Source organism: Mercenaria mercenaria, chromosome 12, assembly GCF_021730395.1.
Source record: "Mercenaria mercenaria strain notata chromosome 12, MADL_Memer_1, whole genome shotgun sequence".
Lineage (NCBI taxonomy): Eukaryota > Metazoa > Mollusca > Bivalvia > Venerida > Veneridae > Mercenaria > Mercenaria mercenaria.
In genome coordinates, this window is record NC_069372.1 from 2,317,335 (window position 1) to 2,340,437 (window position 23,103).

Consider the following 23,103-nt stretch of genomic DNA (forward strand, 5'->3'; position numbering starts at 1 on the left):
AAATTGGTTATGAATCCCAATCGCGTGACCGTGGTTTTATTGCATTATATTCAACTCTTGTCGAAAGACAAACATTCAATACAAGTGTAGTCTAGAAGTGAAAGGCTGGTAATGCTTATAAAAACATGATATACATTGTAACTTTTACATAGAAAACAGTAACGGAAATATTTAATATCTTCTAACCTAAAAACAACGAAAAAAAAACAACCCGAAGCTTTTGAACCAAATGGAGACTTTTTACCTTGCTTTCTTAGCGTGCAATTACGCAACCGGTCGATGGTACACCAGTATAATGTGTCCTCCACAAATCTCATGATATAATATCACTCATTAGCTTTTACAAAAACAAAAACAAAAACAAAATTTCGCCATTTAAATTTTTCCTGTATAATACGTAATATATTTGATTTTAGCTTGTCGAATGCTTTTTAATGGGTACTCGTCCAAAAGTATTGTCAATTTCATATCTGCATGCATCCAGTGCCACATAATACCATCGTGCAATTTCTGAACTTCCATCCAGTTCCTGAATAAATTTTGTAAATGGCTTAGATAATGCATGCATTTGATTTAAAATATTGGTATCACCCTTTAACAGAAACAGCCCACGGCAGTCATTGGCGTAAATATAACCATTTAATACACATCGGATATATATGTTATACAGTACGATTTACCAGTGAAACATCTTTAAGAACATCAGGTGTAGTGAGTCTGCCTCAGTTGAAGCCTATTGAAATCCAGACAAATAATTCAAACAGCATGGAATCTGTCGAGAAAACCGCACCACAACAAGATCAAAGAAAACCATACCAATTTTCGTCAACATTCAGCTCTTATTTGACGCTTATAGGATATGCTCTTGGAATGGGAGATATTTGGCGGTTTCCATTTATGGCATATAGGAATGGAGGAGGTAAATTATGTCTATTCATATAGGAACTGTTTTTTAAATGGGAGATATTTGGCGGTTTCCATTTATGGCATATAGGAACGGAGGAGGTAAATTATGTCTATTTATATAGGACCTGTTTTTTAAATGGTGGATATTTGGCGGTTTCATTTATGGCATATAGGAACGGAGAAGATAAATTATGTCTGTTTGTATAGGACATGTTCTTGCAATGGGATATATTTTGCAGTTTCATTTATGGCATATAGGAACGGAGGAAGTAAATTATATCTTTTTAATAGGACATGCTCTTGGAATGGGAGATATCTGGCGGTTTTAATTTATGACATCTAAGAACGGAGGAGATAAATTATGTCCATTTATATAGGACATGCTCTTGGAATGGGAGATGTTTGGCAGTCTCATATATGGCATATAGGAACGGAGGAGGTAAATTATATCTATTTATATAGGACATGCTCTTGGAATGGGAGATATTTGGCGGTTTCATTTATGGCGTATAGGAACGGAGGAAGTAAATTATATCTATTTATATAGTACATGCTCTTGGAATGGGAGATATTTGGCGGTTTCCATTTATGGCAAGTAGGAACGGAGGAAGTAAATTATATATATTCATATAGGACATGCTCTTGGAATGGGAGATATTTGTCGGTTTCCATTTATAGCATATAGGAACGGAGTAGGTAAATTATGTCTATTTGTATAGGACATGCTTTTGGAATAGGAGATATTTAGCGGTTTGATTTATGGCATATAGGAACGGAAGAAGTAAATTATACCTATTTATATAGTACATGCTCTTGGAATGGGAGATATTTGGCGGTTTCCATTTATGGCAAGTAGGAACGGAGGAAGTAAATTATATATATTCATATAGGACATGCTTTTGGAATGGGAGATATTTGTCGGTTTCCATTTATGGCATATAGGAACGGAGTAGGTAAATTATGTCTATTTGTATAAGACATGCTTTTGGAATTTATGGCATATAGGAACGGAGAAGATAAATTATGTCTGTTTGTATAGGACATGTTCTTGCAATGGGATATATTTTGCAGTTTCATTTATGGCATATAGGAACGGAGGAAGTAAATTATATCTTTTTAATAGGACATGCTCTTGGAATGGGAGATATCTGGCGGTTTTAATTTATGACATCTAAGAACGGAGGAGATAAATTATGTCCATTTATATAGGACATGCTCTTGGAATGGGAGATGTTTGGCAGTCTCATATATGGCATATAGGAACGGAGGAGGTAAATTATATCTATTTATATAGGACATGCTCTTGGAATGGGAGATATTTGGCGGTTTCATTTATGGCGTATAGGAACGGAGGAAGTAAATTATATCTATTTATATAGTACATGCTCTTGGAATGGGAGATATTTGGCGGTTTCCATTTATGGCAAGTAGGAACGGAGGAAGTAAATTATATATATTCATATAGGACATGCTCTTGGAATGGGAGATATTTGTCGGTTTCCATTTATAGCATATAGGAACGGAGTAGGTAAATTATGTCTATTTGTATAGGACATGCTTTTGGAATAGGAGATATTTAGCGGTTTGATTTATGGCATATAGGAACGGAAGAAGTAAATTATACCTATTTATATAGTACATGCTCTTGGAATGGGAGATATTTGGCGGTTTCCATTTATGGCAAGTAGGAACGGAGGAAGTAAATTATATATATTCATATAGGACATGCTTTTGGAATCGGGGATATTTGTCGGTTTCCATTTATGGCATATAGGAACGGAGTAGGTAAATTATGTCTATTTGTATAAGACATGCTTTTGGAATGGGAGATATTTGGCGGTTTGATTTATGGCACAGGACATGCTTGGAAAGGGATAAATTTGGCGGTTTGCATTATGGCAGCAACTAAAGAGGTAAGATAAAGTATTTGTATCTTTAAAATATTCATCTAAAATACGAAGAGGTGATACACCTTTGGAACATGTTGTCGGGAGCGTAGCCGAGTGGCTTTCTATAGGCGGCGAATAACAAAGGGGTAAGTTCACTAACCGTACTATTTTGCCCTGTAATTCCAAATATATTAAATACTTAAAAAATATCATTTAAGTCTTTTTTCAAACAGACTAACCTTAGAGCTTCTCAAAAACATTAATAGATCAGTTCTATCCACAGTATGTGAATATTTACATCGCTTCAATCCAACCCTAGTTTCGCAAAAAAACCTGAATTTTCGCTATTTTTTATTGTTCAGGCGAATCATTCAGTATCAGCGCATCCGTGTACCAAAAAAATATTTGTATCAGTGAAAGGTTATTTAAATACCAACAAAATGGTGTATGTATAAGTTTGGTACACAAATGCGCTGATGCTGACATTTGATAAAATACGTTTCCAAGTGGAGCAGAAAAATGTCTATACCCCACCCATCTGATTTATAAGCTCATCCGTAAATCATGTTCGTTTACCGGTGAAACAATCGTCATCACATGCCTGTTAGTGTTTAAACGTAAACATCCTGTATTTTTAAAAGCTGAACACATAAATATAATATTAAGAACTCGAATGAAAAATATTGTAAGAGCCTGTCACGGACGTAGATCTACATACACGATATAAATATAAGCTTTTAAGCATGCATTGTCGTTTGGTTATAGAGCATTTTGTTTACAATTACATGAAAGTTTTAACACATTAATGTTTCTGGTGACGCGAAAATATAACGTTAATACTTAATTTTCTATAAGCACGCGGTCATTACCGAAGGAGCATCATTGAAGGCACGTGCAGTTTTCCCGGCAAAATGCAAAGAAGAAACGTCTGCTTCCGGTTCTATCAAGAAGGCCCGATATTTACGCATATTCATTCTTTTATTATTCACGTTTCCATCTTAACGTTCACATATGTAAGTGTGCTCAACCAAACATTAGGAAAATCTTCCGAACAATGTACGAAAATGTATACATCGATCTAGCAGTTTCTACTGAAATATGGTTTCGGAAGAATCATGTCGAGTCATTAAAACATACGGGTATCATGCCCCGACGCCGATAAGGCTTGTCATTTCTTTGGACATGATTTATGGAAATTTTGTCAACCGGTTTTAGAATATAGATTTCACACAGAACATGTTTTAGTAAACTTGTTTTAAAGGCACTGACCTCCAGATCGTACGACAACAAATAAGAAAAAATTAGATATCAGAAAACTATTGCTATATTTCTTAAGGTTTTAAAACTTAGATACTGACAGAATATGTTATAAAAAACACCTAAGAATTAGTTGATTTTGCGATTTTTTCGTTCAAAATATCGGTACACTGTAGGTAAAGTGCCTTTATATTTATTTAACGACCGTTATGCGCATATTTCTCAGTGGTGTATTGATCAGGGACCGCAGGAAAATTTTTATTGCCGCGACGGCCCGGGTTTGATTCCCAACTCGAATATGCTTTTTTTCTCTCTCTCTCTCTCTCTCTCTCTCTCTTGAATTGCATTTTAAGACAGATTAGAAACAAATCTCGTGTACTAATGTTCAAAATATGACCAAACGTTAAGCGAAAATCTGGAGGTCAGTGCCTTTAAATGGCTAAACGCTAAAGTAACAACTCGTGTGATCTTTTTGTCCACATACTGTTTAACGTATAATGGAAATAATTAAGAATGGTAAGGTTTAGGAAAAGATATGACATACTACGCAGGTCACATTTATTTTACTTCCACGTAAAATAAGTTTAAAAAAAGTTTTTTTTACGATGTTGGCTTTGTCATTAATACTTTAAACTGCAAGAATGCACTTATTTCTGATAGGTCTGTCTATCATTTGCATTAAAGTGTGGGCAAAATATGATTGGAAATTATTAGAAGATAAGTTCACCTTGCAAATCAAATGTACACGTGGCTTTTGTCTTTAATCATGTTCAACATAAATCATGCAAGTATTTTAAAGAAATTGATGTTCACTATTTTATAGTTTAACTTTGCAGTGATACGCATGTGAATTAACTGAACAATTCGACAGAAAAATAGATAAACCGCGCATGAACAGTTTAAATAGTTCAATTACATGTAAGGCCACATATAACAGTAAAGAAACATTTGGGTAATACTGCATTAAATATGATTGTGTGCGACATTAGTGACTTCCCATAATTATTTATAAACGAGAATTATTGTTGGGAATATTATGATGTTGGTTTTCCTAGCGACTTACACATTTTCTTGTAAATAAGGTTTCCTAATCGGCTAGTGCTTCACAAATATATTGAAATACCCGAGGCAAATATGGATGATGACGATATGTTATTTACGTCGGCACTGAATAATGAAATCGGTAGCATTGATTTATTAAATACGATTTTAAGTGGAATCTATACACCCGTTTAAAATATTTGTGCGAACATGAAAAATTTCGACTGATCTTCATGCATTTTTTTTTTTACTGAATTCTCGCATGTTTTCGGTTCGGCCTGCCTCGGTTTCATTTAGCTTCATTCTACTATCAGACCAGGGATACCTGACAGTGACGTCATATTGTGTTTACTTTCCAATGTTTACCTTATATTGTACTGGATTATCATTATGTTTCTTTACCTATATCCTGCATGGATATGTAGCCCAGATGATAACGGCGCTGTCGTAATAACCGAAAGATACTGAGTTCGAATCCGGTCGGCGGAACTTTTTTTCCCGCATGGTATTTTCTTATTCAACTATATAGTTATCTTGATTCTCTAGTGCTTCACGAATTATGCGTACAGAACAAATTGTGTAGAAAACGTTCGTCATAAAATGGCTAAAATGGCTATGAGCACGTTTTTAACTGTAACAAGCCTTTTGAGAATAACTAGAAAGCAATATATATTCTAAAACACAATGGACTGACGGTGAGACAGGCATATGTTGCATTAACATTATCAATCGGCCATCACGGGTTTTATTGAATTCTACAGAAGTGCGAGGTATCGTACATAATCAGTGACTCGATTCTATTACGTCAGGAAATGTTGATGGACAAACTTTCGGCGATTAATGACGCTGACTGTTAATTCAACGGGAACGAGACAGAAAAATGAAATATTTAATGAACAGAAATAAAAATGATAATATTTTTTACATTAGTGATGTAAAAATTGCGTTCCGTGTATCGCGATCAGTAAAGTAGCGACTTCGAGTTAAAAAGAAAGGAAAATATCCGTAAGTTATTAAGAGAGGTGATCAAACACACGCCCACCCATATTTATTATATTTTTACAACCTCAACCCACCACCCATAAAGACGATTTTTCTGAGGACCACCACCCATAATTATGATTACTCACACTAAAGCTGTGAGTAAATCAATTATTCTCTAATCTCAATTATCAGAACAAAACAGATTCAGTATAGGTTTAGACTATGTATTTTGACAGCAAATATCTTTACATTTTTCGCGGAGTAAATACGACATTTCTATAGTGTGGATTTCCTCTTGTTGTACCCATCAGGCTTTGGCATGGATTGTAAGCTTGATTCTTTAAGATATTCTGAAACGAAACTAACACATACTTTTAGTAATCGTACAAACGTGTTATTCAAAACTAAAATACTCAGCTTTCCGAAACTATTATTTAAAATTATGATTCTAAATGTATATTATTCATGTTTTTGAATCCAAATGAACAGTGTAATTAATTATTCTAAAGTCGGATCACAATAATTCTTATTTTATAAAGCGATAAAGCTATAAGTCTCTGATATATCCATGGTCCATTAAATAGTTTAGTTCAGCTTCAAATAAGGGAGGGTGGGTGGGTCCTGATGTGTATTGCTGTCAAAATTCTAGCCTCAAGTGACGACTACACCTGTGTAACGCTTAAATACCCCCGAATTACCACGAAAACCCCGTTCTAAATTCCCGCCAAACAAGATCAATAAATTACCGTACAACCTGATAATTTCGAAACGAGAATAATTTCACTTTTCTGATGGACCCCACCACCCATACTATGATTTTACAGTGGACCCCACCACCCGTCAATTCAATTGCCGTCCGGCACACCCATACAGTTAATTCTGGAATCGCCTTAATTTCATTTAAAATGTAAATAAGTATAAAATATTATGTCATAAAATGTATACCCCAATAACGAACACCATATAAAAACTCACACAAATTGTTTTTCCGCCGGAAATGACAGACGACAGTTATAGGTAGAGCCAATTAGAAATATATATTAGTTTTACACGTGTAACTGTTGGTAGTCCATGTGACTCAGTGGTAGGGCGATCGCTTCACTTACTGAAGATCCTAGGATCGAGAAAAAGGGGTAATTTAGCTCTAAGTGAAATTTCAATGATATTGACATTGTTGTTACCATGACAACATCAAATTATTTGACTGTCTGCTATTTTACAAATCATTCTGATAATTATTTCATGACAAGTTATAGTCTGCTTAATTTTGTATAGGGCATCTACTGTTGTAATAATGAGAACTGAAACAATGTTTTGTCTCAAATATGCATGGTTACCATAGCAACATAACCTAAGATGGGATGGAAATCGAAGCAACTTGCAATTCATCAGTGTTGTGTTGTTAATGTTTATAACAGCAGTGTTTGTTGTTTAGTAACACATTATTAAATGCCAATTTTGCAGTAAAAACGGATTTTAAGGTAGTTAGCATTGTTGCCATAGCAACCATTATGATGTCCTTCAGCTGGAAATGAGTCAGGTATTTGAACAGAATATATATTGCTCTATCACATGTGTGTAATTTATCTGTTTCTGAGATTGGGCAAATTTTGACCATTAGTGAACTTACCCCTTTGGAGTGTTTAGATGTAAAAATATGGTCTTTCAGTATTCTGCGTCGATTATTATGTGCATTTTATGTAATAGATAAGCACTATGGCATGGCGCATGCATGACGCCGACGTGACGTGAACGCGCAAATATGAGGTAACACGTCCAGCAGAATAACTTAGAAATGCAAAGACGTCTAGTGAGTTCTTTTCCGCATTATTATACCATTTTGATTGTGAAACGTCCTTTATATAAAATAGTAGAACAAAGTTGGTAGCACTCTATGGGGCCAAATAAATAAGTCGACGTGACGTCAACATGTATTAATTGTTTGATCATATTCGTTGTTTCTATTTAAGATAGTTCTGCCCGTTCAGATCGAAATTTTTTCTACATAGTAGAATTGGATCAAACTCTAATTTTTATGGTTGTGTGCTTGTTTTTTTTTCTTTTTTCCTTTTTATGCCCCCGAAGGGAGGCATATAGTTTTTGAACCGTCTGTCAGTCTGTCGGTCTGTCAGTCTGTCCGCAATTTTCGTGTCCGGTCCATATCTTTGTCATCCATGGATGGATTTTCAAATAACTTGGCATGAATGTGTACCACAGTAAGACGACGTGTCGCGCGCAAGACCCAGGTCCGTAGCTCAAAGGTCAAGGTCACACTTAGACGTTAAAGGATAGTGCATTGATGGGCGTGTCCGGTCCATATCTTTGTCATCCATGGATGAATTTTCAAATAACTTGGCATGAATGTGTACCACAGTAAGACGACGTGTCGCGCGCAAGACCCACATACCGAAGAATATTCCTCCGGCCAATAGTCGATAGCGTTCAGATTTTCTATATAGAAATAAGAAGGGCGTGTACACATTTCACTTAATAACAAAATTACTAAAAATAAGAAACCTTAGGTGCAAAAATATTTCTAAAGTTTAACATTTGATTCATCACACGGTATTTTTTAATTAAATTTATTTTTATTTTTGATTCGTTCCTGACATGATGTTTAATGCCATCGTTTCGTCATTTTTTCCCTTCTATTTTCCATATAAAATCTGTAAAAATCTCATACATGCGTTTCTTAAAAGCAATTTTTTGGATAAAACCATTGATATGTAAGCTTAGGTGCAAATGATTTCCTACTCTCAATAAATTTATCTTTTGAATGATATCTATTTCATTTTTGTAAAATAAAAATTTGATTCGTTCTCAGACGGTTAATTTTCACTGATTTTGAGGAATATTCATCTTCAGTGCGAAGTTGTTGTTGTAGCGTTATGTGCAGACGACATATCAATGTCGCGTGAACATGCGGTATCGTGATCAATAGGTTAAAGTAAATGATTTAATCAGTTTAGTAAATTTACGATTGAATGTTTTATTCGACACAATGAGTGTAAGTTTTAAATTAATTTTATTTCGCGAATAATTCCTTCTGTGTTAATATCACAAATTATAACATGAGAAATTCAATTAAATATTGCAGTTAATATCCTAGTTCTAAAAAGAAAGAGATGCGTATTTCTTCTTACGTTGTTTTTCTTACTTTTTTTAATTTTCTTTAAACATCAGTGTCAGTTATGCCAATTACAATGTATGTCAATTAAATATGAAACGAGAAAGGATGATAACAGATAAATTTTCCATGAATGCAAGATAAATATAAAGATATCAATTCAATTCAAACATTTTATTTGAGTCTCATCTTAGTATATACATGAACATATATAAAATGTACAAGTACATGTAACACAAAGCCAATCTATACAGATTTGTAAGAGGCTATACATATAAAACACATTAATAAAACATTCAAGTCAGTGCTGCAAAAACTGCATCAGCAATACGTATGTTTTCACGATATCAACTAACTTTTTATGAAATTAGAAAACAATGATCATGATCATTTTTTTTTTCATTGTGTGGAAATATAATTTTACTTTCGTGACAATTTGAACTGGTTTCATTATTTTTTTTTCAGTTATCATGAAAATCGTCATTATGAAACTTTCATAATTGATTGTACATGCTCAATTTGAAATGATTTTACATGAATGTCATTTCTATACTGTAATGAAAGGTGATAGAAATTGTTGATCCATCACTCGTAAATAACCGTTTTATTGGCCCCCAATAACCACTAAATAAGGAGCGTTAAAACAACAAAGACATATACAACACTGATAAGGCTATAAATACGTTTTGACTTTAATTATAATGCCATTTTACTTTTTCGCGTCATTTTTTTTTTAATTATTATTTTGCAACAGTTTGGTAAAATTTGTGTAGTTATTTTCACATTGAATATGGCAAAATACCACGCTGATGCTAATATTTTTTAAAGGAAAGAGAAAATGATCAATTTAACCAAGGGTGACACAAGTCCCCCTTTTATTTATTCTACAAACATACCATAATTTTCGATTCATTTAATTTCTTACTTTCCCGATATATAAAGAATTACTTAATTGATATATTGATATGATATTTAACCATTTTATAGTAAAAAAAAAAAAATAAAATAAACTCTATACATGTAATAGTACAAATTGTAATCAACCGTTTTCAAAAAACACAACTTGTATATGTACTTTTGTGATTAAAAACTGGACGTGGTTGTAAAAATCTAACAAGGTCATTATCAGGATTTTAACCTGGGGTCTGAAACATTTGATAACATATAATATATATACAACATGTCACACAGAAAAGAAAGAGCAGTATTAACTATTATAAATCGACATGATTTTACAATGTCAATTCTAAAATTTATTTGTTTTATTTATTGATATTTTGTGACTTGAAAGACAAAAATACAAAATAACATTTAAGAAACTACATATTAAATATTGTAATGGTAAAAATGACTTTTTTAATTTCTTACGAAAAGCTGCTTCTTTTACATACCTTGTAACTAAAAGTGCATGTCAGTTATGGAAAACCTCTTGAAATTGAAATAAACATCCAGGTGATGATACCCGGATAGGGGCGTACCTGGGCATACGCCGATACGCCTGTGCGTACAATCAAATTCAACACCGGGAAAATGAAAAAGCTTACTTAAAGTGTGAAAAAATGCAATAAAATGTAAAGCCTAAAGAGAGTTAGGCGGCTATTTCAAGTTCTTCCTTTAACAATATCATCTGCATGAGATTTATCAAATTCGTTTTTGAAATAGATTTATTTGTTCCTGTAATTATCTTGGAAAAGGTACGGGCAGATTCCTTGCAAGCATAAGGCAAATACAGCCAGAGCCACCCATCGCCAAACAGGCCCGCCTTAAGTAGAAATACATACGCACTCCTGTACGCACGCATACAAACAGACAGCGATGTCAAAAAAACACTGTTAGCACCGCAGGTGCAAGTGGTTCAATGTTAGCGACCTTAACCAGTCGGCCATAGAGGCCCTTAGTAAAACATTGGTACTTAAGCATGCAAAGGGTGAACAAAAATGCTTCAGTCATCCGAGGTCACAATCAATATCGACGTGCAATTAAATATATCAATCTACATCCAGATCAGGATACCGAAATAACTCGCTTTTACGCAGTTTGAATTTTCGTGTGCAAAAATTAGATGTTGTTTACGTTTTCTAGAAAATGTTTACTTTCGTGTGAGAAAGATATATCAATGATTATTGGATAAAACCTGGCATTTCGCAATGTATGGGTAGACGCATTTATGAAAAACTGTCAAAATGTGGATGCAGAAGTCATGCATGAAATGTAAACATTACGATGATTTCAAAAACGATAACAAGAAAATCTAGAACACACTTGTAAACACAATCCAATCGAGACCTACTCCATACCAGTCGCAGCTTCGCTGTTTGGCTCATAGTTATGCTGTTCGTCTTTCTGGCGTACAGTTCAAAATCATGCAGGCACGCTCCTGCCGGAGGCAACAGATATCGACATCGCAATGCCGGTCACCCGTTACCAATACCATATAGCTGTTGTCTCCCCTGATTTTCTAAGATATCGGTCATGAGGTCAATTCTTCCTCATGAGTCCGTAGCTCAAAGGTCAAGGTCACACTTAGACGTTAAAGGATAGTGCATTGATGGGCGTGTCCGGTCCATATCTTTGTCATCCATGGATGGATTTTCAAATAACTTGGCATGAATGTGTACCACAGTAAGACGATGTGTCGCACGCAAGACCCAGGTCCGTAGGTCAAAGGTCCTAAACTCTAACATCGGCCATAACTATTCATTCAAAGTGCCATCGGGGGCATGTGTCATCCTATGGAGACAGCTCTTGTTCTTTCTTTTTTTTTCTCGGTTTTTTCTTCTTTTTTTTTTGCTATATTGATTTGAAAAATTTGGACCTTACGCAGTTTTTATAATGGGAGTCTGTGGGAAAATTACAACTTTTATAACATTTTCGAGAATAGAAATTTTTCTGTACAGTGTAGATTCTTAATAAAACTTTTCACAGTCGTAAATAAACGTATGACCTATGATATGGTGAAATAAATGTATAGGTCCGTGTCCTTATTTTTTGGGATACTTGATCATGATTAAAGTAAACCGCATATTTCAAGCTATATAATTTTAAGACACTATTTTGAATTATTTAACGTCTCAGTTGTTTTAATATCAGATTTTACAGATAGTAACAGTGCAGTTGTAATAAATTTACTCACAGGTTGCCAGTTATTCATAAAATGATTTTCTTTCCGGTCGCCGAATCACTTCCGGTTTATCAATGACGTTACGCCATCACTTTCGGTTTATCAAACGTGCAGCACTACCTTAAACAATGCTTTAGAATACAAGTGATTTCATTTTCAGGTGCTTTCCTTATACCGTACGTTGTCATGGTAATAGTCTGCGGGATTCCATTGTATTTTCTTGAATATTCCATTGGGAAATTTGCCGGTCGAGGACCATATAGAATCTGGGATATCAGCCCTTTGTTTAGAGGTAATATGGACTACACGAAGTTTTATATTAGTGAAACAATAGGGTTATTATAACAGAGCCTTGATCTGCAATGTTGTATTCGGCTCGGGTGGATTTTGAAGGCCTGAATCTTACGAGGTGCATGCGCCAAGTGTGATCCGGCCTGGTAGAATTCAAGAGAGCCGGAGGCATCATTGTAGAACAATGTACTGCTTTAATGACTCTTTTATTATACACTTATTTTTTGTGTTATGTCATTCAAATTTGACAATTTTACTGAAGTAAATAAGACTAAGAACTCGTTTCAAACGGCGAACGTTTGACGCATGGAACGTCATCATTACGTCATTTGTAACATCATATGTGACGTTAAAACTAAAACTGTGACTAAAACAGATCTGGTGCGCATGTGATATACAGACTATAGTATATGCCGGATTCAAGCAATTTGAACGAAAAGTATCTTAAATGTATATATATATTGAAACCATGGTAATCATAACCCTAACCTTTAGTCAGTATATTTTACATATTATAAATTAAATGCGTGTGGACATGAAAAAATTGCGTATTTTTGCCGTGCGCGCCGATGATGATGATTTTTGTGACATGCGCAGAACGATCGACTGCACCAGATCTGTAATAAAAAACATCATAAAAACTAACGCAAATAGTCTAACTATTGAATACTTTTCCGTATCCGATGGGAGTTGAATACAGGTGGTGAAAATCATGTTATATTTCAGGCAGAAAATTCGTAGGCATTTAATAAATTGGACAACGCATGTGTAATGAAAAAGTTCGACTTACATAAAATCTCATTATAAATGTAGTACTTTACGACTAATTTAAATGGTATTTGTAAATATTGACACTACCGTCAAGTCTTTTTCGCGATGAATGTAATATTGAAACAACAATTTCTTTCATACTGATAACATATGTATGGAAGATCTAGTACATGTGTTAATGAAAAACAAAGGTCATACAATTTAGAAGAAATAATAAAAAGGTCATATAACTTGATATGTTTAACGATTGTATTTCTCTTTCAGGTGTTGGAATCACTGTTTCTGTAGGATATGGTGTCTATATGGTTGGTTCGAGCATATTCCGGTGTTGGATTGGACAGTGTATACTCTACGCATTCCAGGATCCAATACCATGGAGTCATTGTGACAATGACTGGAACACGCCTTTTTGTAAAAGTAATCGAAATTTGGTTTCAAGGAACAGCAACGCTTTAGTACTTGTCGATTTACAAAATGGCAGCGGGAATGGCGCCAACATGACGTCGTCTGCATGGGCAGGCGGACCAAAAACAGATCTTTCTGTACATCATAACGTAACCGGAACTGAAATGTCTGCTGCTGAAGAGTTTTGGCAGTGAGTCTGTTTTCTTTAGCCCTTACCATGCTAATTTTCTATACTGAACTTGTTCATCTTCCAATTTGGACTGTGCCATTAACTGTTAAAAGATACTGACTGAATGGCGAACAGTGCAGATCATGATCTACACTGGTCGCAAAGGCAGAATTTACTAAAATTTTCAATGACAGTAATACATTAAATAAAGTCTAGAAATTGATTCCCAAGTCTTTGAAATAACCAAAAATGATTTCACAAATGTGAAGTTTATGATAGTTTGGTTAATATCAATAACAGAAGTTTCAATTTTTAATTTAAAGTTGTGATCCACAAAGAATGACAACTCTTGCCTTGAGATAAAACTTATAAGCAGAGATATCTATTAGTTTACTTCCCTTGCAATTACACAATTGAGTGGAAAATGAAAACTGTTTTAGACACAATATCATACTTTTTTGCTCAACAGAAATATTTAGGATTTATTTATTTGTGTTTGATTTACCCCTCAAAACATGGTTCCTATGATTCTGTCAACTTACATATGGTAAAAAATTAACTTTTAACAAGCCAATAATAAAATGATGTACCAGTAAGTAAATAATAGTGCAGATAATACAGTTTTGCTTGTATCAAAATGTCACAATAGAAGCACTTTTGTAACACAGAACACCTGGTAGGATTAGTAAAGTTGCAATTATATTGATCTCTATTTCCTATGCCTACAGCATGGTAAGGGTTTGAATTTGCGCTTTACAGTATAATGGTATTTTATTTACTAAAACTAAGAGAAAAAAAATGGTATTGTAAACAACGTTAGATCTTTCCATACTTCAACAAAAAACTATTTTTATATAAGCTTTTTTGTTTACAGATTGAAACTCGTTTAAATTCTACATAAATCTCTTTTCTAGTACTGTATGTTGCCTCGTTCATGCCATGTCTTGCTGTCGTGTTGGCGATGCCACACGACCTGGCAAAACGAGCCGAAATATAAACTGTCTCATTCAAAGCGCAATCTGTCTATTTGTATATGAATTGAATTATGATGTAATAGACTAATAATTTAAATACACATGTAAAAGTACCTAATTAGTTTTAATTAAATCTGTTTTTGTATTGCATATATATGTGAACAGCTGCTTTAATTTTTCAATACCCCTGTAATATTTCGAAATAAATTGAACACCACTATTATTTTAAAAGGACAATAACTTGACAACTATTCAGGGGCGTAGCGTGATCAAATTAGTTTTCTCAAGAGGAGAGTGTGAGGGTGCGGGGATATCACCTCCTCCGGCGGGCCCGGTACGGGGAGCCTCCCCCGTGGAAATTTTAGAGCAAACAAATAGAAAGGGTGGCATCTGGTGACTTTTCTAACCAAAACTATGCTCCTTTAGTTTAGAACAAAATATTCACAAAAGGCTCGGAATGTAAAGAAAGGTCTATATAAGCTGATGAACGTTACAAATCGGGGTCGGGGAGAGGGGTTGGGGCTGGCAATTTGGAAGGACTTGGACTAGGCTGTCTATTTATTCAGGACGAAATTTGTTATTTACAAATTAAGCAACGCGAGTTCCTTTTCCAAACGTATTTGTTGTATACAAAATTTGCATTCACTATACATTTTATATGGAAAGACAAATGCGTAAATTTTCGTATAAACAACATTGGAGTAATAATATCAATGACGGCCCTTTCCACGAGATTGCATCCTTCACAAAATTCATGAACAAAATGGCCTCGTTCCAAAAATGCTTACAAGATTGGACGCCAAAACGTTCAAAAAGAACATTTAATTATAGCTTTAACTATTTTTTCTGACGTCAAAGATCACAACTGAATCGACACGACTGTATAAATTTTCACTGGAGTTAAAAATATTTTAAATAAAAACCAGGAACTATATTTTATTCGGAAGGCGAATTTTATAGTTGAACGTGGGCGGGTCTTTTTGACTGTTCTGTTATAAGATGACAAAAAGATCGATATCTTGACATTTACTTTGATTTTCTGATACTCCTGTTTCAAGCAAGCTATCGTGAAATCTAAATATATGAAATGAATGCTATTTTTTGTGCGTTTATATGGGTAAACTACAGTGGAAGGTTTCTTGCTAATCATCCAAGAATCGCTAGCGCGATTCATGAATTTGCAAGAAGTTCCAATGTTTTTTATACCCGTATAAATGCAAAGAAAATAGCATTCAATTCCTAGATAAAGTACACATGTATGCATACGTGTTACAACGGAATGCAAATCACCTTGCAGTAAATATTCTTAAATGCATATGAACTGATCAGACTGCAATCGTGAAACATCGGGTATTCTCTCCGGTTAAAACTATTGCGTAGCATAAAGACTGAGGTGATCAGATGGATCAGTCGGCTGAAGACAACCTTTGACTTAAATTACGCACAATTTCAAAACAGACAAAATGATGAAGCTATTTCAACAGACTTCAAGTAAATTTACGGTGAATTCTCTTTTAAATATTGCAGTTAAAGGAAAATGTTGTAAGCATATAATTAATTTCTAGACTAAGATAGTTACTAAAAGTTATTGTTTGCCATATGTTGCATGTTTGCATGTTGCAAGCCTTTTCTTGTAATATCACAATCGTTCTTGCCGTTAACATTGATTTTCAAAACTTACAAGTTCCGTAAAATGTATCTAAACAATCAAGTAAATAATGATACAAAAGCAAAAGTCTTGTGACAGATGTTTAGGCTGAAATATAAAATCTAAATTCACGAAACGACAATAAAGGAAATGTGTGGACGACCTTAGTAATGAAATACTGTAAAATCATTTAATTTCGTGGGCATGAAATTTCGTGGTTTTGGTCAAAATGGAAATTTCGTGGGGATATGAATTTGTGGATTACAACTTATGAACATAAAATGAATGGGAATTTTCTTGTTCGTTGGGATTTAATTTCATGGATTGACTCAACCACGAAATCCAGGAAAATAAGTCCCCCACAAATATTAATGATTACACAGTATTTGCTGGTTATGAGTATTTGTTACATATGTGTATCCTAGGTTTAAAAAATCGTGGTATTACCGTATTTCAAAGGTGTATTTTTTCATGACATTTTTGAAGTGATAGCGTTACAACGAGACAAAACGATTGGTTTAAATGATTTTTTTTTTCTAAAAATGTTATACAATACAAAGGTGATAATCATCGATTTGTAAATATTTAACTAATGATTATATAGCATTGAGGTCAGTTAATTTGGGTAGTTCATCCCGTGATTCGGCAACTGTTCTTGTTAACAAAGCTTTCTTCTTGTTATGATTTTGTGCTACTGCTTATTGACAAATATAAAGTTCCACAACTCTCTTCTAGTAATCGGTTATTTGTTCTCTTCAGATGCAATTTGCCACAACCTTTTTATTGTCTTTCGGTTTATCTGATATAACATTAATTGTTGTTTACTGTTACAAAATTCTACAAAGCTCGTCTGTTATTCATTATTTATCTCCCGTGAACCAGCGCAATTTTTGTTTACAGATACAAAGTTCTACAACTCTCTTCAGGAATATCAGATTTATCTCCCGTGATTTGGCACTATTTCTTGCAGATGCTCATTCTCAGAACCATAATTTGTCTCAGCGGTATTAAGAGCATCAAATCCATTGAAAAGGTAACAATTCAGACATATTAACTTACCAGCAATATTAAAGGTATATAAGATCCAATTTTTCAAATTTATGAACATGAACAATTACTTCATGTAGTTTATGTAATTATGTAAACATAGAATTAACAAGGTAATATATAATAACAGTACTATGCATTATGTTCAAAATAGTACACACTGTGTACATGTATAGAAAAACACAGCATAAATGTGTAAAACCACTAAAAAAACTGGCTGTTTTTTTAACTATCAACTGTTATTGCATCGTAGCTCTATATGCGAACTTGATTCATATATTTAGTAAAGTTAAATACATTTTATGGGGATTTTATACATTTAAAGCAAATATCTAAAGGTTGAATATTTTAGTGAAAGATGACCATTGAATATCTTTAAATTAATTTGAAATTGTAACACCGCAAAAGGACATAATTATATTTACTTAGATGACCGTAATATCATCTCTGCTTTGTCTGTTGAGTTCGGAAAATTTATTCTTTATTTAGTTGCGATCAATCGGTCGGCCATGATGTTAAAACTTTCAATAATAAAATTTTCAAAGATTATTCGAGAAATAAAGGTAATATCGAATGGAATTCAATATTGATACCAAAGAACATCGTAGATTGTTTATTCAATCATATGTTGTAACGTTATTGTAAGATATTAGTGTAAGATACTGATTGTATAGATGGAAGGACTATTGTGTAATTTACGTTACATTTTTCAATTCTAGGTAATATACGTCACGGCGCCTGTGCCATTTATCATGACGGTCGCAATTTTCATCAGGTCCTTGATGCTACCCGGGGCTGCAGATGGCATCAAGTATTTCTTCTACCCTTCTTTCGAGACGTTACTTAGAGCTAGGGTAAGTGTTAGATATACGCTAAATACTCCACTATGACGTAACTGATAGCTAAGTAATCTCCTTAACATTTTTTCTTCTCTTACAGTGTAGAAATCTGACTAAAGTACTTGATCTTCTAAACGAAGATCTGAGAACGACCTATTCACATTCGTCTTCTGTATATTTTGGATTTCCATGATTGCCATTTTTATGTTATCCAATCAGACGACTTGTTCGATTGTCAAAGAGTAAGAAAAATATGCAGTAATTCCAGGACTCGAACCCGGGACCCCTCGCTTACAAAGCAAGTGGCCTACCGACTGAGCTAACCGGCTATCTGATACATTACGACATAAGAATTGTAAATATCAAAAGTCAATGCTAGAGGTAGATTTGCAAGATGTTGTAAGCTAGGCTCTGATTGGCTAGTGAAAGGGCCGTCAGAACGAGGCAATGAATAGGTCGTTTTCAGATCCTATGCGTAGCGTAATAGGAGATGTACTTTAGTCAGATTGACAGTGTAGAGACTTCTTCCATCACAAAATATTTTATCAATATTTTGATCAGTCGGTTTTTTATCGTTCTATATTAAATTTAGTTATTAAAATTGTATAGAGTATTTTTCAAAGATTACAGGCTAATATAAGTGATAAAATGAAGAAAAAAATCAAGACGAAAATAAGAAATTAATGTTTGAATTCCTTTTACGATAATACACTTTCACGTTACTAAGACCGAGGGTGTTAGATATACGCTAATACGCTATGACGTTAAACAGAGCTAGTATAAGCACTAGATGTTCCCTAATTCGCTATGACGTTACTGAGAACAACGGTAAGCGCTAGGTACACGCTAATACGCTATGACGTTACTGAGAACGGTAAGCGCCAGGTACACGCTAATACGCTATGATGTTACTAAGACCTATAAGGTAAGCGCTAGATGAACGCTTATCAGCTATGACGTTACTGAGAGCTACGGCATGCGCTAGATATACACAGTTTTCCGCTATGACGTTACTTAGAGAAGCGTAAGCAACATTATACGCGATTCATCATGTGAAATAAGTGACCTAATCAGATTCAAATTTTGATTTTTTTCGGCCTTTAATGTATAAATATAGCCTCAAAATTTCTTATAAAATTGGCGGCAAACTTTCTACCTATTGAAGATGATGCAATATCACACAATAATAACTATCAATTATTTAGTTTTTGAAATTTCTAAAACTGTAAGATGTGAACAAGATATGAACTTGTGTACATGAAAAATATAAAGACCATTTATAAATTGATGAAGAACCTGAACTGCGGAATCTTCTGTTTCTTGCAATTTCCTCCAGTTCATATCAATAACGTATAAATAAACCTTATTCTAATATGCTTGTTTCTGTCAAAACACGCTTACGCTTAAATGACGGCACGTTAACGTGCGATGATGTCAATGTTTTTGTTGCGACCAAGAAAAAGCCCTACTGTATTTTTTCTACTGTCTTAGATAAAGGGCATATTAGAATCGAAATAATTTATAGAAAAATCGGTACACCCTTGTGAAATTATTCCGCCGACGTATAACATCTTTTCGTATATTAATAACGTTAAAACACGTTTTTTCTATACATTATTTCATAATTACACGTGCAAAATAATGGATTTTTCTTCTGATTTTAGGTATGGATAGAGGCAGCTCTGATGGCGTTTTATTCTTTAAGTTTTGGATGGGGAGGAATAATACTGATGGCGTCACATGCAGATTTCAAAGATAACTGTCTCAGGTATAAATAAAAAGATGCAATTTCCGAACAGGATACGTGTAGTGGCTGATATCTGCCAGTTCGTTCTGGCATGTTGGAGCGTTTGAAAAGTACCAACACACCAGAACGAAATGGCAATAATCAGCCACCGTAGTATACAACATTTGACCGCTTGTTAAATACATGCAGCAAGTGGTGTCAAAAGTGACCAGGAAAATGGTCACATGGTAAACATTCATTATAAGAAAGTCTGTTTGAATTTGTCTATATACAAAGACTTACTTTGGGCATCATTCTTTGTTGCAACAGTTATATATACATACCATACTCTTTGCCACTGTATCTATGGAGATCCTCACCGTCTAGTTGTTCTACCAAGGAAAGAATGACAACCACAGTATCCAGCCCCATTCAGCTAGTCCACAATCGTATTAATCTAACTTAACATTGTACTTGCTATTGAAAGACACAAGAAAAAAAATAATACGCAGAGTTTTGTAAGAAGCTCGTCACCAAACAAAATAAAATTATTACATTATCTAGCATACATTTCACCCATAAGGAAAGCCCAGAATACTCACTTTGAAGGCTAGATGTGTCTTGCATTCCAGTTCTTACTCAGTTGTATAACTTGTCAAAACGAAAACAAAATTCAATTCTAACAACTTTACACACAGGACATCCATCGTTCTCCCAGCTATTGATGCACTTGCAGCTATTTTCAGTGGACTTGTTTGTTTTTCTATACTCGGAAACATGGCGGATTCCTATGACGTCGACATAAGAGAGGTTGTTAATGCAGGTAAGTTACGTCATAATATATCCTCGTAAATTGCGCTCATCTCATTGGTCGATAACTGTTCACAAAGAGGTTCATAGAAAGTGATGTTCGCCGCAAAAAGAGATATTCTTATACAAACCCACGTGCTAATCTAAATATAGGTTTATTTCTTATGGAAGTCTCATTTGCATATAATGCCATGTATTAGGGCTGGGGCGATTTCAAAATTTTGAAACCGGTTAATCCTTTGTTTGAAATCGAATCGAACCGGTTAATCGGCCGCCATATTGAAAATGCTGTTTTCTTTCCTGACGACCGTATCAAGGTACTTCCAGCAGCTAATTCATTTGAAACTTACCGACTTAATCGTTTGCAAGCAGTGTGACAATTGATAAGTCATATTTTGGTGTATTTTATTTCAAATAATCACGACATGCAAATTCAAGACTAATGATTCTGTTCAGCTGATATGTTTTAGCGGAAATATACTGCGGGTCTATGTGCTGGTCAAAGAAATGTATAAAGAATAAAGTACGACTCGTGATGTTTATTTTTTGAGAGCGATTAGCGGTTTTGCAAAATTGAAACCGGTTTCACCTAGTAATCGAATCGGATCCGATTAACCGAGTAATCGTCCCAGTCCTAGCATGTACTGGGATAAAAGACATCTGTAAGCTTCTATAGCTGTTTAACAATATTTTTTATTTTGCATTTCCAGTACAATGTGAGCGCTGTAGTAGAAGAGAATTAATTGTCTGTAAATTTTCCTTATGAACAATCTTACATTAATTTTTCTGTGAGATACTAACCATGATGCAGTCTTATTTCACTGTAGTCGTAAAAAAAAAACTTACAGTATGATAATATCGGTGAATATCCTAGGTCATGAATCTGATCTAAGTGATCTTATACGTCGGGGAATATCATTTAAGTCAGGTCCATAAAATTTGATATTTACTTCATCATCATACAATGACTGCTTACTAGTACAATGTTAGACTGGCATCAGTCGTTAGAGTCATTGAATGTAAAGCACCTGGCCATAAAATCAATCCTCTCTGATACCACTTTCTAAAAAAATTTACAATGAGCCTAGAGAGAAAATGTTTTTCTGAGAAAATAATTTAGTGTCAGAATAAAGAAATTAATATTATTACAGACTATTTGATCTCAACAGACTTTGTAAGTCTAGTACAATGTAGACATATCCAAAATTAATGCTTTATGTCTATTACTTTTCATAAAATTGCAGCCAAATGTTTAGTACTTTTCAACATACTGTTTCAGTCATATAAAATTTGTGTGAAAATTGATTTAATATATTTTGTACAACATATATAGGTAGGAGAGTTATCTTCCGTAGGTATTTTAACAAAATCAATGTACAAAAATTTCGTGTCTTTTAGAAAATTTCATATACAAAGGTTTAACTCCTATTAAATATTCGTATTTTTCCGTTTGTTACAACTTTAAATGCATTGAAATATGCCAACAAAATTGAGAGTCTTCTCAATGACGAGGCCGTTATTTTTAAAGCGTAGTGGTCTCATTTGAGTCGCGCCATGAGAAAACGAACATAGTGGCTTTGCGACCAGCATGGATCCAGACCAGCCTGCGCATCCGCGCAGTCTGGTCAGGATCCATGCTGTTCGCTTTCAAACCCTATTGCAATTAGAGAAACCATTAGCGAACAGCATGGATCCTGACTAGACTGCGCGGATGCGCAGGCTGGTCTGGATCCATGCTAGTCGCAAAGCCACTATGTTCGTTTTCTCATGGCGCGGCTCAAAAATTTCGTTTAGCAGACCTCCATTGTAATCATGCACGTGTTCATCACAGGAATGTCTACTGGAATTGTGGCATACATCACAGCCTTGTCGTCTCTCCCTATACCACAACTTTGGGCTGGATTGTTCCTTATCTCGATGTATCTCACTGGAGTGGAATCGCAGGTAGCTGCACGAAATTTTCAAGATATTATTCAATTATTGTCTATGAGTAAGGCTTATATGAATAGGCCGATATTGAAATTACCTTCCCATGACTGGTAACTCCTCATATCAACCAAACCTTTTAAGGTTTAAACCTTTATCCTGCTAAATTTCT

The 23,103-nt window shown here is 34.4% G+C and overlaps 1 protein-coding gene across 1 annotated transcript in view; it reads left to right on the forward strand.

Moving 5' to 3' along the window:
- The first annotated feature begins 543 nt into the window (after positions 1-543).
- LOC123535245 (sodium-dependent proline transporter-like) overlaps positions 544-23,103 on the forward strand; it is a 30,863-nt gene continuing 8,303 nt past the window's right edge. Inside the window, exons 1-8 of the mRNA XM_045317832.2 lie at positions 544-919; positions 12,486-12,617; positions 13,652-13,982; positions 17,484-17,616; positions 18,350-18,484; positions 20,134-20,237; positions 20,894-21,018; positions 22,837-22,949. Of these exons, the coding sequence (XP_045173767.2) occupies positions 559-919; positions 12,486-12,617; positions 13,652-13,982; positions 17,484-17,616; positions 18,350-18,484; positions 20,134-20,237; positions 20,894-21,018; positions 22,837-22,949 (1,434 nt within the window). The 5' untranslated portion in view covers positions 544-558. The remainder of the gene's footprint in view (positions 920-12,485; positions 12,618-13,651; positions 13,983-17,483; positions 17,617-18,349; positions 18,485-20,133; positions 20,238-20,893; positions 21,019-22,836; positions 22,950-23,103) is intronic.